This window comes from Loxodonta africana, chromosome 4, assembly GCF_030014295.1.
Source record: "Loxodonta africana isolate mLoxAfr1 chromosome 4, mLoxAfr1.hap2, whole genome shotgun sequence".
Classification (NCBI taxonomy): domain Eukaryota; kingdom Metazoa; phylum Chordata; class Mammalia; order Proboscidea; family Elephantidae; genus Loxodonta; species Loxodonta africana.
Genome location: NC_087345.1, coordinates 146,119,640 through 146,139,861, shown reverse-complemented (window position 1 = coordinate 146,139,861; position 20,222 = coordinate 146,119,640). Strand labels below are relative to the sequence as shown.

The window sequence follows — 20,222 nt, the reverse complement described above, 5'->3', positions numbered from 1 at the left end:
TTCATGGCAGCTCTTCCTTTTTCCCCAGAGCGTTGTCATTCTGTAATAAATGAAAATTAGTCAGCATTAGGAAACAGATGGGAAGATAGCTTGCCCAGTTTTTTAGACCTTACGCATTCTTAAAAAGTGTTTTTTAAACAATCTGTTGAATATCATCTACCTGGAATTACTGGTCAAAATCATGCATCTGTCTCATCACTTAAAAAAATATGTAATACACGCAAATAAAGTAAAATCCCAGCCAATCTCCTTAGTCTTGCTTTGATTTCCTTTTCTTTTTTTTTCCCCCTTACTGAGCATTTACCTTTTAATGTGACAGCTTAATAGCACTTATTTCTCATTAGTCATAGTTTTATGTGTGTAGTGTTTTCTTTCCCCAGTCCCGGGGATAAAAAGATAGAGAATCACTGTGGTCACTTTGTGGCTGTTAAATTATATTTATGATGATGATTACCCTGATTATAGACCGTTTATATGACACTTTGCATTTATAAAGTACTTTATGACAATTTGATTAGTTATTTTTATGCATTAAGTTGAGGTGAAGTATTTTCAACACACAGCTGATTGACCACTTTTAGGTAATTAAAACAATCATTTTTTGTTTAATACTTGACTTCTCTTGAAGTCAGTTCTTTAAGTGTCTGTAAAGGAGCTGATGTTGAAGAGTTAGGACAGGGTAAAATATATGAGACTAATGCAATAGTGTTTTAGGTGCATATTTGAAAATAGTTTCAGGCTCTCACAAACCACCAATAGTTATCAAGGGCAATTTATGATGATGGGGTTGTGTATTTCCAATGGGTTGCTGTAGTGCTTTCTCTTATGTTAATATTCTGCTTAGGGTGATCATCTTTACTCTTATGGGCGTTATCCTTATAATGTAATAACTTTCTGTTTTAATGCCTCTAGCATTACAGCCACACTGAACTGATCAAATATGACGTTGTCCCTCATACTCGTATGTCTGTGTTCTCACAACATATATCACTTTTTGGATATAGAAAGTCTTTTCTTCTCTTTGCAGTGAAATGATTCACTTTAGTTTTAATTTGTTGTTGTTGTTGTTCTTTTAATTGCCCTTCATTAATCTAACCACTATAGTAATGCCATATTTACGTGAGAGACTATTTCTTTCTGCTCTGAGTATCTTTCGTTGTGTTATTATCGTGGTGGTAGTGGTGGTTGTAAAATTGGTAATTCATTTACAAGAGTCAAAACATAAAAGTATATTTAGTCAGATTCTCCTTCCTGTTTCTGCCCCCTCCCCCACCCCAGAGCTGCCCAGTTCCTATCCCATAGCCACCCGCTAGTTATTAGTATTTTGTATTTTCTTCAAGATTTATTTTATGTGCATAGAAATATATATTATTTTCCTGTTTTAAACAGAATGGTAGCATACAATATATGCATAGCGTTCTGTATCTTGCTTTTTTTTTTTTTAACTCAACAACATATCTTGGAGAACTTTACATAGAAATATGTAAAGAGATTTCTTATATAATAGATGCAGAATATTCTATGGTATTGATGCACCATAATTTATTTAAGCACTTCCATAGATAGAGATTTAGGCTTCCTGATGGTTTTTGAGATGTAGGTTCTAGACAAGAATGAGTAAGTACAGTCCATATTGACTTGATATAGCTTAGGATTGGAGTTTTAGAATGGTCTTATCTTTTTCATAAGAGATTTTTCTATAAAATGTCCTGCGTAGACTATTACAGTGGCCCGGATTGGAACACCCAACTTTTCATTACACCGTTGGCAACCCTAAAATAACAAAGGAGTCTTGAGTTCCATTTTTAATGGATTGTTTTAGAGACCCAGGTGCAGGGTCTCTGCCCTTAGAAAATGCTGGGTTATGTTTTAGAAGACTTTTCTCTGATTCAAAAAAAGATAAAAGGTGTTACTTATCTAGATTCATAAAGGGGCCCTGCTGGCCCAGTGGTTAAGCTCTTGGCTGCTAACTGAAAGCTTGGCAGTTTGAACCCAGCAGCCGCTCCATGGGGGAAAGATGCGACAGTCTGCTTCTGTAATGATTACAGCCTTGGAAACGCTATGAGACAGTTCTTCTCTGCCCTATAGGGACGCTAGGAGTCGGAAATTTTCCTGGATGAGAACCTGCATTTCTGTCAGTTCATATTTAATAGATTATTTAATGGACTAGATTTGGGGTAGAAGGAAGGCAGGACTATAACTTTCTTGAGGACAAAGTAGTTGAAATGTACTAGTCATAAATATTTGTTTAATTGACTGGAAAACATGATAAAAGAATTTTAAAGTGTGGTAAAGACACTCCTAAACCAAAACCAAACCCATTAGTGGAGATGATTCTGACTCACAGTATACATTGTTATAGAAATGTGAGTATCAAGGAATGAATGTAATGCTACATTTGAACATTGGAAGATGAAAGTTGTACTTTTGGAAGGAATAAGCTACAAAGTTCACTTTATGCTTCCTTTGGAAGTATCACTTTTAATGACCTTGAAAATCTCACTTGTACTTGAACAGAAATCTGGAAATACAAATGTATCTAGTAATTGAATTTATCTTGTTAGTAAAATCATTGAGTAGCTGGGAAAGAAACAGTATTTTTGTGAGTCTGAAGATGAGAAAGTGACCTTGTGTAATGGAGACCACAGCTTCGATGGTCCTCTTTCCTTGGGTCCTCTGGAAAATTGTGTGCCCTTCAGGACAGGAGGACTTACTTCCACATGTGAAGCAGTTTGGAGAGTTTCTTTACCTTTAGTCTGTTTCGAATGTGTTCTCTCTTCTTTATTTGATGGTTTCTTTGGCAATTACGTGAAATATTGGTCGAGTTGTGTAATATTAGACAATGATTTCTAACCATTCAGCTTTGTTGGAAAGTATAAACCTGTTGGAATTCCTTTAGCTTATATATCCTTCAAATGATATGAGAGTTAAGCATAAAGAAAACATAGATTGATGACTATAATAATCGGTTTCTTTGAGAACAAATCAAATTTCCAAGTGACCACAGGTGATGATAATATATGTGTGTAAGAATCTGGCGTCAGAGTGCCTTATACTCGTTGATACATTGGTTTAACGCTGAATTAGAAAACCACATTTGTCAAAGAACTTACTCTGCTTTTACAATATCTGCTTTATGATGAGAAGTAAGAGCGAGCCAGCAGAGCTAACTTCAGGGATAGGACTATTTTGTGTTTGACTGTTGGTATTTAGCTTCATGAAGTTACAGTTTTTTGGGGGAAATGATTCAGAGTTCATCAGATGTTGTGTGATAATCTGTATATGTAATAGTTGGTGTTCTACTGTGTTATTTTAATCTTGATTTTCAGGGGGATAACCAAAGCACAACAAGATTAAGTAGCCAGAGTCAGTGAGTCACGATCTATTAATAGAACTGTTATCTTTTGATTCTTGGTTCAAGAGTGTCTTTCCTCCGTGTTTTTTTTTTTGTTTTTTTTTTTAAGAACTATCGATTCAGTGTAGAATTTTCTTCTTTTAACTAGTTGGCTGGATTCCAAAGTTATTCTCTCGGTAATTATAGCTCCTTGAAACTTTTGTTAAGATTTCATCTCTTTTTCAGACTCGTTCAACTGTTACACGCTGCTTTAAATCAAGGCATTATTGCGATTATGAAACAGGATGTGATAGTTAGGCAGATGCCCACTGAAAAAAACATTCCTACTCAAACGACTTTAGTGTGACATGGCAAAAGTCTGTAGACCACAAACTGAGTTCAAAATAAGTGACTGCAAACTGACACATTAATGAGTTCATTGCTCAGGATTGGTGTTATAGAGGTTTACTAGTTTCTTTCAACTATAATTAACTTTCTTTAGTTGAGTGTTGACCTTTGCTTGGTGTTGGGTGAAGTACGTCATGGTGGGCTCAGAATGTGCACTGTTGTTCGCTACCCCAATCTCTGCCACATTTCCTTAATGTGAAACCTCGTCCTATAAAAAGAGAAATGTTTCCTCTTCCAGCATATCTGGCTCAGATGCCAATTTTTTATAGATTCCTTTCTCCTCCTCCCATTTTCAGTTGGAAGTATATCTTTCTTTTCGAAACTTCCAGTTCGTTTGTACCCCTTAGAACTTTTGCTGTGTTATATTTGTGCCTGTCATAAAACTATAGATGGATGGATGGGTGGGTGGGTGGGTGGACAGACAGACGGACGGACGGACAGATAGATAGGTAGATATAAACCCAAACCCATTGCCATTGAGTTGATTTCTACTTGAAAGTAGAACTCTACTCAATAGGGTTTTCAGTGGCTGTGATCTTACAGAAGTAGATAGCCAGGCCTTTCTTCTGTAGCACCTGCTGAATGGATTTAAATCGCTAACCTTTTTATTAGTAGCCAAGTGTAAACCATTTGCACCACCCAGGGAACATGTCACAAGACTGTAGACTCACTTAAAGTAGCATCTTCCATACTACTATTGTCTTTTTTAATTTGTTTTTAACATTCAAGGAGACAGGTGCCATGTAGTTCTTTTTTTTTTCTGTTTGTTTTTGGTGTACCTATTGTCTTAACTTTTTCCAATGCAGGTTTGCAGACTCCTGTTCCAGAGTTCATTGTCGATGTTGACTCTATGGATATCTTCCCTGTGGGCTGGTGTGAAGCAAATTCTTATCCCTTGACTACACCACACAAAGCAGGGTGTAAGTACTGCCTGGTTGGGGCAGAGCAGGGGTGATTACGTTTGGAATCTTGGTGGATAAGTAGGCAGTTTTGGGAAGAAAGTATAGCCAAGTTGTTTAGGAAAAAAAAAAAGGTAGTAGATTTTTCAGGGAGCACCAACAGTTTTTGTTATCTCCTTTATCTTTAAATGTCTGTATGAGATGAAGATGTGAAAGCATTTTACAGATTGACAAACTGAGGCACAGTGATAAGACAACTGAAAGTCACAGACAGAGATGGAGATAAAATATCTGAAATCTTCACTGCAGGTTTTATATACAATTCACTAATTGATTTGAAAGGTTATATGTTAAATCCTATAGTTTTGTATTACCATTTCTGGGAAAGAATTAATTTTTCTTACGAGGTTTCCCCCAAACCAAAAAAAAAAAAAAAAAGCCAAAACCGAATTCTGACTCATAGCAACCCTATACGACAAAGTAAAACTGCCGCATGTGGTTTCCAAGGAGCTCCTGGTGGATTTGAACTGCCAGCCTTTTGGTCAGCAGCTGTAGCTCTTAACCACTACGCCACCAGGGTTTCCTTTCCCCCAAAGAGACCATAATTAGTCCCAAGAATTTACTGACATATTTATAAACACTTAATCTACTCTTAGTAGCAGCTAACAAGAAAGATTTCAAATGAACTTTAAGAAAAGTGCATTGTATCATATCCTCTGATCACAAAGTACCAAATAAATATGATATTAATAACTAAAGAACCCAGCAATGTGCACACATACATATGTTTACACATAAACCAAAAAAACCAAACCCAGTCGATTGCGACTCACAGCGACCCTACAGGACAGAGCAGAACTGCCCCATAGAGTTTCCAGGGAGCCCCTGGCGGATTTGAACTGCTTACCCTTTGGTTAGCAGCCGTTGCTCTTAACCACTACGCCACCAGGGTTTCCATGTTTACACATATGCAGCAAAATATTTTTGTAGGTCATTAGCATGAATTAATACCATTTAAAAATCTTCAAACCTAATAATCTTGATGTTATTATTCTACCCTAATGTGTATCACTAAGTATTATTTAAAACTGTGAGTACTTAAAGTGTTTTAATTTTTTGTGAGATACATTGTATCCCTAGTATTTTCTTTATGTAATATATATACAAGCTTTACCTTTTTTCTGGCATCCTACTATATAGGTACGATTATGTTCTCAGAACATTACTGTAAAGAAGGTTCCATCTCACAGTTGGCTTCACATTCCGGGTTTTTAAGAGTAGTATCGGCAATTATCTATGTGAAACGAAGTAGATTATAGACAGAGGCGCATTTTAAGACAACGTTCTTCTCTTCCTTATACTGTACTGCTCAGGGAGTCTGATCCAGTTAGACCAATAGCTTCCGCTCATTTTAAAATATTTATAAAATTTTGAGCTTAGAATAGTTCTCGGTGGTTTTAAAGAAAAAAAAATTTTTTTCCACTTAAAATAATACAGATTCTAAGCTTTCTCAGCCAGCATAGCCAATAGTCAGGTCCTCTGTGGGTTCTGTCACAGGTTGGGGGTCCAGTCCCCTGTATCCTTGCCCCTTGGACACAGCTTACTGTCCTGTATCCTCTTCCTTTCTCACATAGTTATGTATGTGTTAAGGGGAACATAGTAGCATTTCCTCTTGGTTATGCATTTTGCATCGAGATCCATTGTATTGGACTCCTTACCAGGTTATCATACAACGCAGGCATCCCCACCCTTATTAACAAAGACTGAGTTAGACAGTTTCTTCTATACTCATTTTAAACTTAGAAATCATGAAGTTTATACTTCTTTATAGTGATAACAGGAATCGAATACTAAATAAAGTCAAGAGCGAGGGACATTTTCTTAACTGTTTTATCATATTTATTCTTATTTTCATTTCTTGTACATACATTTTGCTTTAAAGAGGCTTATTACCCTCTAGACCCTAACAGCTTTAGAAGTTTTGTTGGAATTAATTTATGCTTATGTTGGCCAGGTACGGGATTATCTGTGCCAAAATTAATAGATGCCAAAATCTCTGGTCTATTTTTGTTAAGGTGATCCTAATCTTATAAACTAAACATTTTCTTACCCCAAAAAAATCATCGTTTATGTCAGTATTTGACAAACATGTTTGTTAGACACCAATCTTCCTTTAAATAATAAAACGCTTTATTTTAAAAATATGCCTCTAGTATTAATTTGGGAGTGGACTGGTACAGTAACATTATTTGACTCACTAAATTTCTATGGGAAAAGAATCATGCTGGGTAATCTTGCTTACAACAATTTTTCTTACTCTATGTGTTTGTACAAAGTACAATATTTGTACCATCTTTTTTATTAAAAGCACACTTTAAAATAAAGGAGGCGGTGTAATGATAGATTAAATGTACTAGGTTCTATTTAGACCTCATTTCAGACAAGACAAAGTCTATTTTATGCTAAAAAAAATTAATATAAAATTGTGGCAGGAGCAAAGTAATTTTTCAGTATTTAAATTACTTTAAAACTAACACTATTTTTTTTTTTTTTTTAACACCAAGCCATTTTTGTAAATGCATTTGTCCAACTAGCTAACCAAGCTGTTTTTCTTTTTTCCCTCTTGGCCTGTTTTACAGCACAAATGAAGAGGAAGATTGCAGTTGTGCAGCCAGAAAAACAGTAAGTTTTTTTTTTTTCTCCTAAAAACTGCACGAAAAACTATGGAGTGTCTTCATACGGGATGGCAGGCGTGGATGTTTTTGTTAGCGAGCTAGCTAATGAAAAGCACACTAGTAAAGATGACAGTAAAATGTATCTGTTATTTATTAAGTGCAAGATTCAGTGCCTACTCCCAAGGAACTTCTACTCCAGCTAGTAATTTCTTAAGCTTTTTTTCCTACTCAGTATACCTGAAATGTATCCCAAACTTATACATTGATAGTAATGGCTCTTCTAGTGATTCTTGATGTGCTTGGGGCCACACATTTGACAGGTGTGACTTGGACAAACTGCCCTGTCCCCCATCCAGGATGCTATCTCTTAACCATCCCTCTGTGACCAGGCCTGGGAGGCAGAAGACTTCAGAGTGATGCCCAACTCGGCCACTTCCCACCTGGAGGAACATGAGCAAGTTGCTTAAATACTATGCATTTCAATACTCTCACCTATAAAATGCTTGCTTCACAAAGTTTTTGTGAAGATTAGATGCCAAGTGAAAAAATTGCCCCTAAATTGTTAAATGTCTGTGGGTTACCCTGCATTTAACCCGTTGCCACTGAGTCAATTCCGACTCATAGCAACCCTGTAGGACAGAGTAGAACTGCCCCATAGTGTTTCGAAGGAGCGCCTGGTGGATTCGAACTGCCAGCTTTTGTTAGCAGCCATAGCACTCAGCCACTACACCACCAGGGTTTCCTACCCTGCATTTAGGCTGTAATTTTATGAACAAAGAGAATGTTAGGGCAGAGTGTCTAAATGGAGACAGTGTGTTTTGGAAAAGGTTTTAACAGTTTGTAATATTTTTATATATTGAAAACACTTAAAAGTCACTGAAATAGACATCCTATGCTAAGTGATTCTATTTTCTTAAGTGTATAAAAATATACAGATGGAAAAGGAATTGAAAACAGCATTTTTCATGGTACCAAAGTTTAGATTTAAATAAAAAGTAATTGAATCTTAATTGTATTTTATTTTAATGAGAATAATAGTTTTGTGGGGTTTTTTTGTAAATTCATTTCTAAACACAGTGCCTCAGGTTAGTAACTTGATTCTCTTTTATCTGGTTAACATTGAAGCAGAAAGATTAAATAACAGACCAGTCATTGAATCCAAATTTGAAATCATAACTCCTAGATATGAAGTGGTTCTAAGACTGTATGTGTATCAGTTGCTGGTGGGCTTATTAAAACACAAATTCCTGGGCCCCATTCTCAAAATTTCTGACTCAGTAGAACTGGGGTTTGGCCTCATAATTTGTATTTCTAACAAGTTCCCAGGAGATGCTGATGCTGCCTTTATGGGGACCACACTTTGAAAAACACTGCCATTGATGACCACACCAAGATACCTTGTCCTGGTTTACTTTGAGCCCACATGGTTTTCAACTGTGTCATTTTTATGCGGCCAGCATGAATTCTTCTGTGGAACCCATCACTCCTCTTTTTCTGCCAAGTCTAAAAGTCTACATTTAAAAAAATGTTTATTCAACTTTTTTTTTTCCCCAAGCTTTTAAAAGGTGCTCTCTCCTAGAATAAGCCTAGTCACAATCGAAGAATCAACAGTTTATAGGTCTTCTATTAAGATATTCTCTAGTATGGCCATGACCCGAACAAAGCACCCCCCACCAAAAAAAAGAAAGTAAAACAAAAACAAACCAGTTGCTGTCAATTCATTTCTGACTCATGGTGACCCCGTTTGTGTCAGAGTAGAACTGTGCTCTGTAGAGTTTTCAGTGGCTGTGATCTCTTGGAAGTGGACAGCCAGGCTTTTTTTCTGAGGTGCCTCTGGGTGGATTCAAACCACCAACCTTTTGGTTTGTAGCTGAGCTTTCAAGTATTTGCAGAAACTACACAAGCATAGTTACTGGAAATAATAGTAAAAAGTGGTTTTCTTCAGTTAGACACTGAAGATGAGAGATCTGACTTTAATTAATACAAGATAATGTTTCTTCCTGTCTAAAATACAAAGACATTATTATGATTGTTGTAACAAGAGACAAGCCCAGTGGTGGCTTGGGAAAATCTCATTGATTGATCATGACTACTCGAGAGCAGATGTTCCAGTAAACTCCTTAGGGTCTTCAAAATAATTTGAGAACAACTTTTCTGAAATGATCTTTTTATTTGTTCTTATTGGTATTGCTCCTAGATGTACACCTTCCTATCATTATACTTAGATTTCCATATTGACCACTTTTAATTATGATTGGAATGTAAGTTTTTCCTAAAGTTTGCAACCCATGATAGTTTTATTTTCTTTATCCACAGATTGCCGTCCACAGTGCCTGTTGAGAAAATACCTCATGACCTTTGTTCATTCCCTCACCCTGACACTACAGGTAAATTAGTTCGTGGCGGTCCCTCTGCCCCCTCTCAGTTCATTGTTGTAGTTGGAGGTATGCTTATATTTTTCAGTGAATGTGAGTATATCTCAACTTCGAGGCCTGTTCTGTTTTTCCTGTTGCTCCTTATTAGCAGATACCTACCTTTTTTCTTTTTTAAAATTCTTAAGTTAAATTTTCTATGCCTCTTCTGCCTCTTTGTCAGAAAAAAAAAAAAAAAAATTTTTTTTTTTTCTTTTTACTTTTTTAAAATTCTTAAGTTAAATTTTCTATGCCTCTTCTGCCTCTTTGTCAGAGCTCTAGATAATTCTCATAATCTGCAGGAAAACGATCTGTATGCTACTTGGGAATTATAAGTCAAGTTAGGGCCTGGTATCAGGGACTACTATGTGGAAAAGGAAGAAAACTGAAAATATCATTATTAGGCACTCCTTTTTTTTCTTTTTAAGCATTTTATGCTAGTTTCACTGGCTTTTTTGTAGTTGTGGTTAATACTTGAGTTCCTGCTGGCTTTTCAGTTATTCCTTAAAACCTTCTGTGTTTGAAAAGCTGGTTGTGAACTATATATATTTTTAATGCATAAAGTCTTACATCTTACAAAAACCTTTGAGAGTACAAATGTGATTTACCCTTTGACCACCAAATATGATAATAAACATACTTATACATTTGATTAAGAATTCTGTTGTCTAGCCAAAATCAAGCCTGCTCAGAATTCCAGAATTAAAACTTGTAAGCCATTGGAAGAACTCTGTTAGTTCAAGTTATCTTTGTAGTAGAGAGAGCAATTTTATGAGCAGACTTACTGGTCTTCAGGGAAAAAGTAGGCCTTTTTTTCCAAAGTTCTGGGCAGGGTAATCCTAACAAAAAATGTCTATGTAAATGCAGCAGAGGACTTCATTTATTTTGCCTCGAGTGTAGAATTCAAATAGTAGAATGGTTTTAGAAGAACCTTGTCAGCTACTCTTTCATGGTCTGTAATTGTTATTTTGCTCCTTTTCTCCTATACCCAGAGAAACATTTCTTCTACTTTCCTGTTGGTTCTTAGTTGAAATCCCTATGAGGACAAGCATTCTTAGACTGTTAAATTACCATTCCAAATTAACAGCAGCGTGTGTACAGAAATACCAGCTAGTATAGCTGAGCTTGGGGCAGGCGGAGAGGTGAGTCAAATGTGAAACCTCATCCGTTGCTCTTAGACATCAAGAAGCTTCAAAGTGAGATCTTATTAATTATTCCACTTTTTCTTCATGGCATCTTGAGACACAGCAAGACCAACTACTTGCCGTATTCACTTTCTAAGCTGAACGAATAATCCGGAAAATGCCCCTTTAAGCCACCATGAGGTACATTTCACATCCCTGAGATCGGCATAATGGAAAAGTCTGACAGTGCTGGCTGGATGTGGGCCCAGGGACTCTCACACAATGCTGATGGAGTATGCATCGGCACAGCCACTGTGGAGAACAGTTTGGCCGTGTCTAGTAAAGCTAAGGATATGTAAGTCCTGTGGCTAAGAAGTTCCACTCCAGGTTACTTACCTGCAGGACTCTCTTGCCCATTACAGAAGTAGACTTTTACACTGACGTTCACTGCAGCACCATTTGTCGTAATGAAAATGTAGAAGCAACTAAATTTCCATCAGTAGGAGAGTGGGTAATTAGATTGTAGGCTTTGGGTGTTTTTTATATATTCGTATAATGGGATGAATAATATACAAAAAGTGAAAAATGAACATTTTAGTTACACATTTACCAGAAGTGTAACATTGAGCAGACAAACAAAAATTTGCTGAAGAACCATTTATAGAACATTAAAAAAATATTCAGAATAATATAACATATTGCTTATGGATACACACATATATATGTATGGAATAAAAATTTATAGACTTGCATGGAAATGAAAAACACTAAGCTGAGGGTCATGGTTACCTTTGAGAAGGCAGGTAGGACTTAGTTGTGTAGCTATTATTTTCTTTCTTGGGGTGCATAGCCATACCTGAGTTGTCATTGTCTTAGTCTTTGTATCTTTTTGTGTGTTTTGAATACTGCATAATAAACAATTATATAGTGGAACAAATAATCAGAACTTCTGAGATATTATTATGGATATAAAAACATCCTAATGTTAAACTACAACACATGTTTTCTCAAAAGAAGCAGCTCATCTGTTTTTCTCTATTGCTGCGCCACAATTTGGAACCGAAATGAGTTCTGAGCACACTGGGCCTCACAGTTAGAACCATCCTTTTGGGTCATTTCTTTTTTATCTTCAGATTTCCAGTCAGCCAAGATGTCTGACAATTCCTTTAGGTAGTTTTGCCAACTAAGTGAATTAACCGAGTTTTTCTTTGGTTCCCTAAGGTCTGGGAATTATGATCCTAAAGCATCAGCTGTGTTGCTCTGCCACTGCAGGTACTGTCAACGGGAAATACTGCTGCCCTCAGCTTTTCATCAACCACAGGTGTTTCTCAGGCCCTTACCTAAACAAAGGAAGAATTGCAGAGCTACCTCAGTCGGTGGGACCAGGCAAATGTGTGCTGGTTCTTAAAGAGGTAAAGCACTTTCATTATCACAGTTGGTTTGTTTGTACGGGTACAAGTCAAAGAATATTTACGGTGTGGGCAAAATAAGGAGATACTAGAAATTCTATTAATATTGATTAAGCATTTCATGTCTCTCAGTCCTGTGGGCTAGACGCTGGTGATACAGAGATGGAGAAATGCTGTTCCTGCCCTTGAGAGACTTGCAGTCTAGTGGAGCAAGTCACATGAGTTAGGGGAAAACATTACTCTAGATTTGGGCAAAGTGCTGTGGAGAGACGGAGGAGTGACTAATTGTGTGTGGAGTGAGGGTTTAGGGTTAAAGAGTCAAGCAAGGTTTCTCAGAAGAAGTGACATTTGAAATAAGCTTGGAAGAGCAAAAAGGACTTCGTGAGGTGATATAGAGTATTGCTAAAAATAGGTGCTGCTCAGCACCTATAGGCTCTTGAGTGCTTGGGAGTGGTATCTTTTATTTCTCCTACCTCCCAGCAGTAGTCGGTACAGGACCCTGCTGGTAGGAGGTACTTGATAAATGTTTAGATGGTCATCAGGCACGTTCATGGAGTTTGTGTCATGGACTGTGTCCTCGCAGTGGTATTATTTTCCATTTCTCTTCTTGCTGTTAGGAGATGGCCTGCAGATAGAGGTGAACCCTAATTACGCTGATGGAGGCTTTTCTCTCTGTTGCATTTTTATAGCTTAGCCTCAGACAGTGCTTGGAGACAGACTGGAATTTTGGAACAATTTCTGAACTATTCTTGGAACTCTATCTCTGCTTTTTCCACACACATCACTGCTTTCTCTTAAGAAAGAGGACACCAAATATATCTTCTTTATTACTACTGTACCATGATGAATGTTTTTTAATTTCTTGGACACAACAGTCCATTTATCCATTGAACAAATATTTGTTAGGCAGCTTCTAGGAGCCGGGCACTGTATGAAGCACTAGGTCAAAAAATATATGTGACGTGCCCTCTGCCCATCTGGATTTCACGTTCTTGTTGGGGAGACAACATAATCCAAAGCTAGATGGATAGTATGGTACGTGCATCACTAGAGACAGGAGCAAAGTGCTTGGGGATCAGAGAGGCAAAAAAATCCCGAAAAACCCAGTGCCATCAATTCCAACTCATAGCAACCCTCTATGACAAAGTAGAACTGCCCCATAGGATTTCTAAGACTGTAATCTTTACGGAACTAGATTCAGGGTCAGAGACAAGGGAGTGACAAGTATATAGGAAGGGACATTTGATCCAAGTTTGGCAAAGTGAGTAGAATTTGAACTCTGCACAGCACGGGCAAGGCTACACAGGTGGAAGCTAAAGGTGTATTTGGGAAAGGAAGATGGCTATGTATGGCTGGAGCATAAGTACTTAGGCTGGGGGTAAATATAAAAATAAAAGTTTTTTTTTTTTTTTAATTATTACTTTAAAAGAGAGAGAGATACCTGGCTTGCCTGAAGATGCTTCAGTGTGAGGTAGGACCTGGGGACTGATGTGAAAGTCCTTCTTTGGCATCCTAAGGAATTTGGACTTCCTGCCCTGGGTAGTGGGGAGCCATCAGTTTGACTTGCCAATGCTTTTCCCTCAACACCTGAACTTCTGTATGGTTTCAAATTTCATTTCACTTAAAGAGAATAAGATAATTGAAGCCAAGTCAGAACACCTTTCTTTCTCAGGCTGTCTGTGGTATTAGAAGTTAAAGACACATATTAGAGGAAAAAAAACTGTTTTAGAGAGAAAATTGAGGCTGCAGTTTAGAAGAAAAACTGTACGAAATTTATCAGGCTATTGTGATTATTTCTTGGAGAGCAGTTCATAAATATGAATTGAGAATTGAGTATCTATAATGTTTAAAACGTGGCCCCTGCCTTTCATTAGCTTCCAGTCAAAGGGGGGAAACGCAAGTAAATAGGATATTACAAGGGAGCAAGTATGACAGGAGCTATGATGGGGTTGGCACAGCTGCTGTGAGATTGCATAGTAGTTACTGACCATCTATGGGAAAAGTGAAGTGGGCAGCCTGCTCCAGGAAGAGGGAGAAGCATGTATAAGACCTGGAGACAAGAGCATCACTGGTGCTGTGGGATGAAGGAAAGCAAAGCAGGAAAGAAAGCTTGAAGCACTTTAAACATAAAGGGTGGACATGGAAGTACACAAATGTGTATTGACTGCTGTGGGCCTGGGCGTTGGACTGGGTCCTTCAACACACGTTCTTATCGGCAGCAGTTTGGCACTCCTTTTGATTTAAATAGCTAACCTTAATAAAGTTTGTCGTTATGTCCTGAAACCTCATGTATGGACCTTTCTCAGCCTAAGTGGGAAGTAGACTCCATAGATGAGAAATTTGTAGCTGAAGAGTAATGGAGACTGAAGGGGAGGGGCATACCTCTCTGAAAAGCTTCAGTGATTTTTAGGATTAAGACAACTGTAACTGTATACATTGGCACAGATCAGAGATCCCTGCAGATATTAAACTGCATCCAAAAAGAAATCAAACTAGGATTACACATGAGAATTTCTATCACAGTATAAAATAAGACTCCTAGACTAAGAATTGGCTTTCTTTAGTCCACTGTAGCCATCAGCCTGTGGATGGATTTTTGCTCTGGCGCTGGTGTCTGTCTGTGTTTGTGCCTGCTTTTATTGGGAGTGATAGGAAAGGAACAGGAAAGCTGACTGAGATACCATGAACTGTTGGGAATTTTGAAGCTGCCTTCAAGACTGTCTCACATTACATTTTTCAGTTGTTAAAATGAGATATGCTCTGTTAATAAGATGACCGGAAGTTTAGCCTCTCTTCAGGAGGCTGGCTATTTTACTTCACTAAATGATTTTTTTTTCAAGTCAAAAGTAGTTATCCCTGATAAATACTCCAGTAGGTACCAGCAGCCAAGTTTAAAAGCCAGGCCAAAGCAGTTTTCTGATGACAAAACTAGTTTTTTGCTGATATTCAGAAAATGCATGAGGCAGGAAGGGGAAAAAAAAAAGCAAGCGCTTCAGTTCTGTGAGTGCAAGAAAAATGTGAGTTCTGCCAAGCCAATATTTATGCTAATACTTCTCCTTCAGCAGCAGAACCTTTGTGTGGTTTCAGATTTCACTTTACTTAAAGGGAATGAGGTGATTGAAGCAAAGACATGTTTGCTTTTCCAGGCCATCAGTGGTATTAGAAATCAAGAACTTTTATCTCTTTAGAAAATGTAAAGCCATAGTAGTTTTCCCTCTGTCTGATCTGCTAGAAATAGATAATGTCTGTGGGTGTGGCTACAGAGCCAACTGGGAAAGGTTTAATGCAAAGTGAGCAGTGGGGTCCTGGACTCTGAGAGGAAGATGTGCTTGAGAGGAGGAAGTTTCTCACAAAAGTGGTCATAGATATATGTGTCTACTCAGGTGGTGCAAGTAGCCTTAAGGCTGGCAGTTCGAACCCACCCAGAGGCACCTCAGAAGCCAGGCTTGTTGATCTGCTTCCAAAAGGTCACAGCCTTGAAAACGCTGTGGAACAGTTCTACTCTGCACATCTGGGGTCACCATGAGTCAGAATAGACTCTGTGTCAACTAACAACAATAACAACTTGCTTTCTAGACTAATGAGTGTTCTGGTCCTTAGACTTGAGTGGGGTTTGAGAGACTTTGAGAACTCGATCCCAGAGCATACAGCAAAGGGAGATGGTGACCTCAGAGAGGCTGGAACCAGAGTCAAGCAGGTGGCCCAGTCATCCCATGGGGCCAAGCAGAGGTGCAAATAGCATAAGGAAGCTCAGAATGGAACAGGCCTTGGAATGGAGAAGTCAGGACCAACCTGTTAAGAACCCTTGGGTGCTGGGCCCAATTGTCATGGAAGGTGGGACCTGTTAAGTATAGACAATTAATGATGGTATTTGTAATTCAAACCTGCCTTGTCCAGTATGATTGTTGTCAAACCAACACTGTCATGTTCTATCCCAAATACTTCCACCTCTGCCTTTCCCCCAGCATGACTATTCCAGCGTCTCCAAAAGATATAGGAACTACAGATCTATGTGGGCCCTTGGTAAACTCACGAGTTTTTTGTATCATAAGCCTCCTGCACCTATGAGATTGTTAGCATCATATGATAGATGAGTCTTCTTTGCCATTCTGTTTCTGGTGCATTGCCCAAAGGTGTTCAGCAATTTCAGCAAATGTTTGCTTAATAATTTATGTGAAATCTCATAAATTGCCAAGCCTGAGGTATTTACCTTTATATATGTGTATATATATATATGTATTTATATATATATTTATATATATATGTATTTATATATATATTTATATATATATGTATTTATATATATATATGTATTTATATATATATATATATATATATATATATATATATATATAATGCGCTAGGGCTGATTTATGCCTATGTCTGTGTGTAAGAGAGAGCAAGTGAGTAAGCCTATGTAGGCACAAGAGCAAACAGGGGAGTGGAATATAGAAGGTATGGGCTCACATCAGTGCGTTCTGGGACAGATACTTTAGCTTCTGATGCAGACCCATGATGGGAGAAGACTCACCGAAATCCCGCTGGCAAAATGACTCTGGAAACACCAATTTGGGAAGAGTTACAGAGTCTGTGTTTATAGAGACTGTAAAGGCCATGGAGGTGGTATACTATAGGGTGGTCCACAGAGATTTGGGGGACATCATGGTTTTTCTTAACTGGTACTTGTTTTGAAATATTTGCCAATATGTAATCTCTGTTTTTAGCCAAAAGAAAAAAAAAAATATTTCCTTTTAAGCAGGGAACCTTTAGGAGTCCTTTTTCATATTTTGCATATTACGTTTAGATGAATTAAGCTGGTAGTCGTTCTAGGATTGTATTAGCTCTGCAGTAGAGATGACCTTGTTTTATGTGCAGCTTTTTGGCAGTGTAGGTTCAGTAGTGTAAGAGGTGAACATTTATAGAGGGAAAACTGACAGGTTGTACACTTTCATTAAAAGGTAAAAATATAGCACCTGGTTTTCTACTCCCTTTATCTTATTTCTGGTGCTTAGGAGACAGCTTAGGAAAAAGCAACCTGAAACCTGGACACTCAGGAAACGTTCTGAAGTGATAAGCTTTCATGAGCTTATTCTTTCCCTCTGACGTAACTTTCTACTCCATTTAGTTGAGACGGCCAGAGAGACTGACTTGAGACCTGTGGCCTCAAGCTTGTGACAAAAGACAAGTGTGAATATGGTGAAATCAACCAATTAAAAAAAAAAAATCAAGTTAGACTGGATAGAGCTTCTGTCATACCAAGGCAGGAATCTTGTTCCTTATGAGGAGAATACAAATACACACACATGCACACATCTCTCTGTCTTTCTGTCTAGCTATCCATTTATGAATAGCTAAAAGAGTCACTTTGGTAGTCCTCATCACAGTCTGGTCAAGGGATACAAAGGCTTAGACATAACCAATTACGCCTTTAGTGGTATTTAGGAGAATGGGTTGTAACTAATTTAACTTTTTAAAAATTGACTGCGGAAATGGTTCAGAGCCATGAGTATTGGTTTAATGATATCAGGGTTTTGAGTAGCTATTGGGTATTGCATGTTGCTACCAGGGTGTAAAGGAAACATAGAGGAGACCGGTGTGCACTTTTATTGAACAAGATCTTTATTCCCCTCTATCTGCTTTTGGGAAGCCCTGGTGACATAGTAAAGAGCTGTGGCTGTTAACCAAAAGGTCAGCAGTTCAAATCCACCAGGCACTCTTTGGACACTGTATGGGGCAGTTCTACTCTGTCCTGTAGGGTCGCTCTGAGTTTGAATTGACTTGACAGCGATGGACTTGGGTTTTTTGGTTTTATCTGCTTTTGAGGTCTTAATAATTCCATGGACCTGGAAAGTGAAGAAGTGATTGATATGGGGAGTGCAAGGTGCTACTTACTGCTGTCTGCTTCTGTTCTTTCTGTCTCTCCTCAACCTCTCTAAGGTTTTTCAGGTACCAAGTTGTCCAGCCATTCACCATTCAGGAGGTGTTTTACTGAGCATCTGCCATGTCCCTGATACTCTCCTAGCACTGGGGACACAAAGTATGTGAAAAAAGAACCCATTCATTCAGTCAGTCAGTCGATAAGTAACTAATGAGTTCTGAACCATTTGCCAGGCAAATTTGCTAGGCGCTGTTCTATTTGTTCTATAGGGTCGCTATGAGTAAGAACTGACTCAGTGGCAACGAGTTTTTTAGGAATGTTAGCCCCTGGTAGGGAGGGGGTTCATAGTGAGCAAGGAATGTGTTCCTTACCTCATTGAGTTACAGTCCATAGGATCCTGACTGTCTCTGTAAAGAGAGAGGAGGGAAGCTTATCCTCTTTCTCCTCAAGTCACACCCTCTTCTAACAAGCCCATACACACGCAAATACACAGGCAGGAGGATACCTCAGTTTTGTGTTATCCAGGGGTCAGTAGTAGTTGTTGGTGATGTTTTGGAACCCAGTGCCATTTTTTGCTTTGCAGAAAGTAAGAGGATAGAAAAAAATACCTACTTATACAGCTGCCCCCTTTCTGTGATCCCCTCTGGCTTATTCCCAGTCTCACTTTCGACACTGTGCTTCATGCACTTTTTACAGCTCAGGACCCAGTTTCACTGCCCCCTTTTCACTGGCTAATAGAAACTTAGGAAGTCTACCTAACACAGCATCTAGTAATTATCTCTGACTTTGAGATTATTCCACAGAATATGACAAATATAAGCCAGTCAGGTGAATTATGATTTCAGGCACCACAGCGGAGAATTGAAATGTTGAATGCTGGATCTTTCTGAAGTGGAAAGAGTGTGTGCAGACATGCTGTCACTGAGGCTTCTGGGCCCTGCGCTTACTCTGCTCTGCTTCACTGACATGTGAAATAGGTTTGAGCAGAAGGTTCCAAAGGAATCCTAGGTGTTACGCAAGACCAGAGCCGTATTTGCTCTCTGAAGCTCAGAATTTCTCCCTTGGTGGATGCGATGGCCTCCTGATCCCGCCCCTCAGTCAGCGTTGCTCTTCTGCAAATAGTGACGTGACCTCCTTCCCCCCAAGGGTGAAATGATCACCACTCCTAGTCATCCCCAGTTTTGGAAGTTTCCAGTGGGATGTGGCAGTTTGGAGCTGACTTCATTGTTGTTTGTAGTTTATAGTGCTGCTGCATGGCTGGTCCGTTAAGATAGTTCTGTCAGTCTCTTTGTTTTGATTACATTTATTTCCCAGTGTTGGGGAGATCTGTGATGTTTTGTTTGAATTTCTCCTTCATTATATATCTCTGAGCATTCGTTTCCAGCCTCCTCTCATAATGACTTTTAGTTAAGAACTGCTGTTGTTGTTAGGTGCCATCGAGTCGATTTCGACTCATAGCAGCCCCGTGTATCAGAGTAGACCTGCCCCACAGAGTTTTCGTGGCTGTAATCTTTATGGAAGCAGATCGCCAAGTCTTTCTCCCACAGAGCTGCTGAATGGATTCAAACCGACAACCTTTTGGTTAGCAGCTGAACGTTTAACCATTGTACCACCAGGGCCACTTAGTTAAAAAGTAGAAATCCTCAGTGTGGGAACTCAGAAGGTAAGAAATCCAAAGCAGCCATAACTGTTTATAAATGATTATGTACTAAAAATGAGGGCAGCTTTGATTCAAGGCAGCCGTGTCTTCATCATGTGTAATTGAGGCAGGCCGTTGCTGAGGCAGTGGAAACATGGTCTCATATCAAGAACTCACTGTTTTCAGATAATGTGGGACAGCCAGAGAATCTTGCCTAGCTGACAGTCAGTTAAGTCAGTCATCAGAACCAAAGAAAAATGAGGCCATGGCTCTTGAAGATACTCTGTTGTGTTTGGGCTGCTGTTGTTGTCCTCTGATGTTGAACATTAGCTAACCCATTAAGAATAACTTACCAATCAAGTGGGCAGACATAAAGCATCACAAACACACTTAGTCTGCGATACAGGAAATAGCAGGTTGCTAGGTAATGTCTTGGAAGGTTGGC

The 20,222-nt window shown here is 38.6% G+C and overlaps 1 protein-coding gene across 9 annotated transcripts in view; it reads left to right on the top strand.

Moving 5' to 3' along the window:
- The window catches only part of SFMBT2 (Scm like with four mbt domains 2), a 265,533-nt gene that overhangs the window by 202,794 nt on the left and 42,517 nt on the right, over window positions 1-20,222 (top strand). For all 9 annotated transcript variants that reach the window (XM_023548945.2, XM_023548940.2, XM_023548942.2 and 6 more), the window contains 4 exons: window positions 4,549-4,662; window positions 7,281-7,323; window positions 9,633-9,703; window positions 12,124-12,263. In XM_023548945.2, the coding sequence (XP_023404713.1) occupies window positions 4,549-4,662; window positions 7,281-7,323; window positions 9,633-9,703; window positions 12,124-12,263 (368 nt within the window). The remainder of the gene's footprint in view (window positions 1-4,548; window positions 4,663-7,280; window positions 7,324-9,632; window positions 9,704-12,123; window positions 12,264-20,222) is intronic.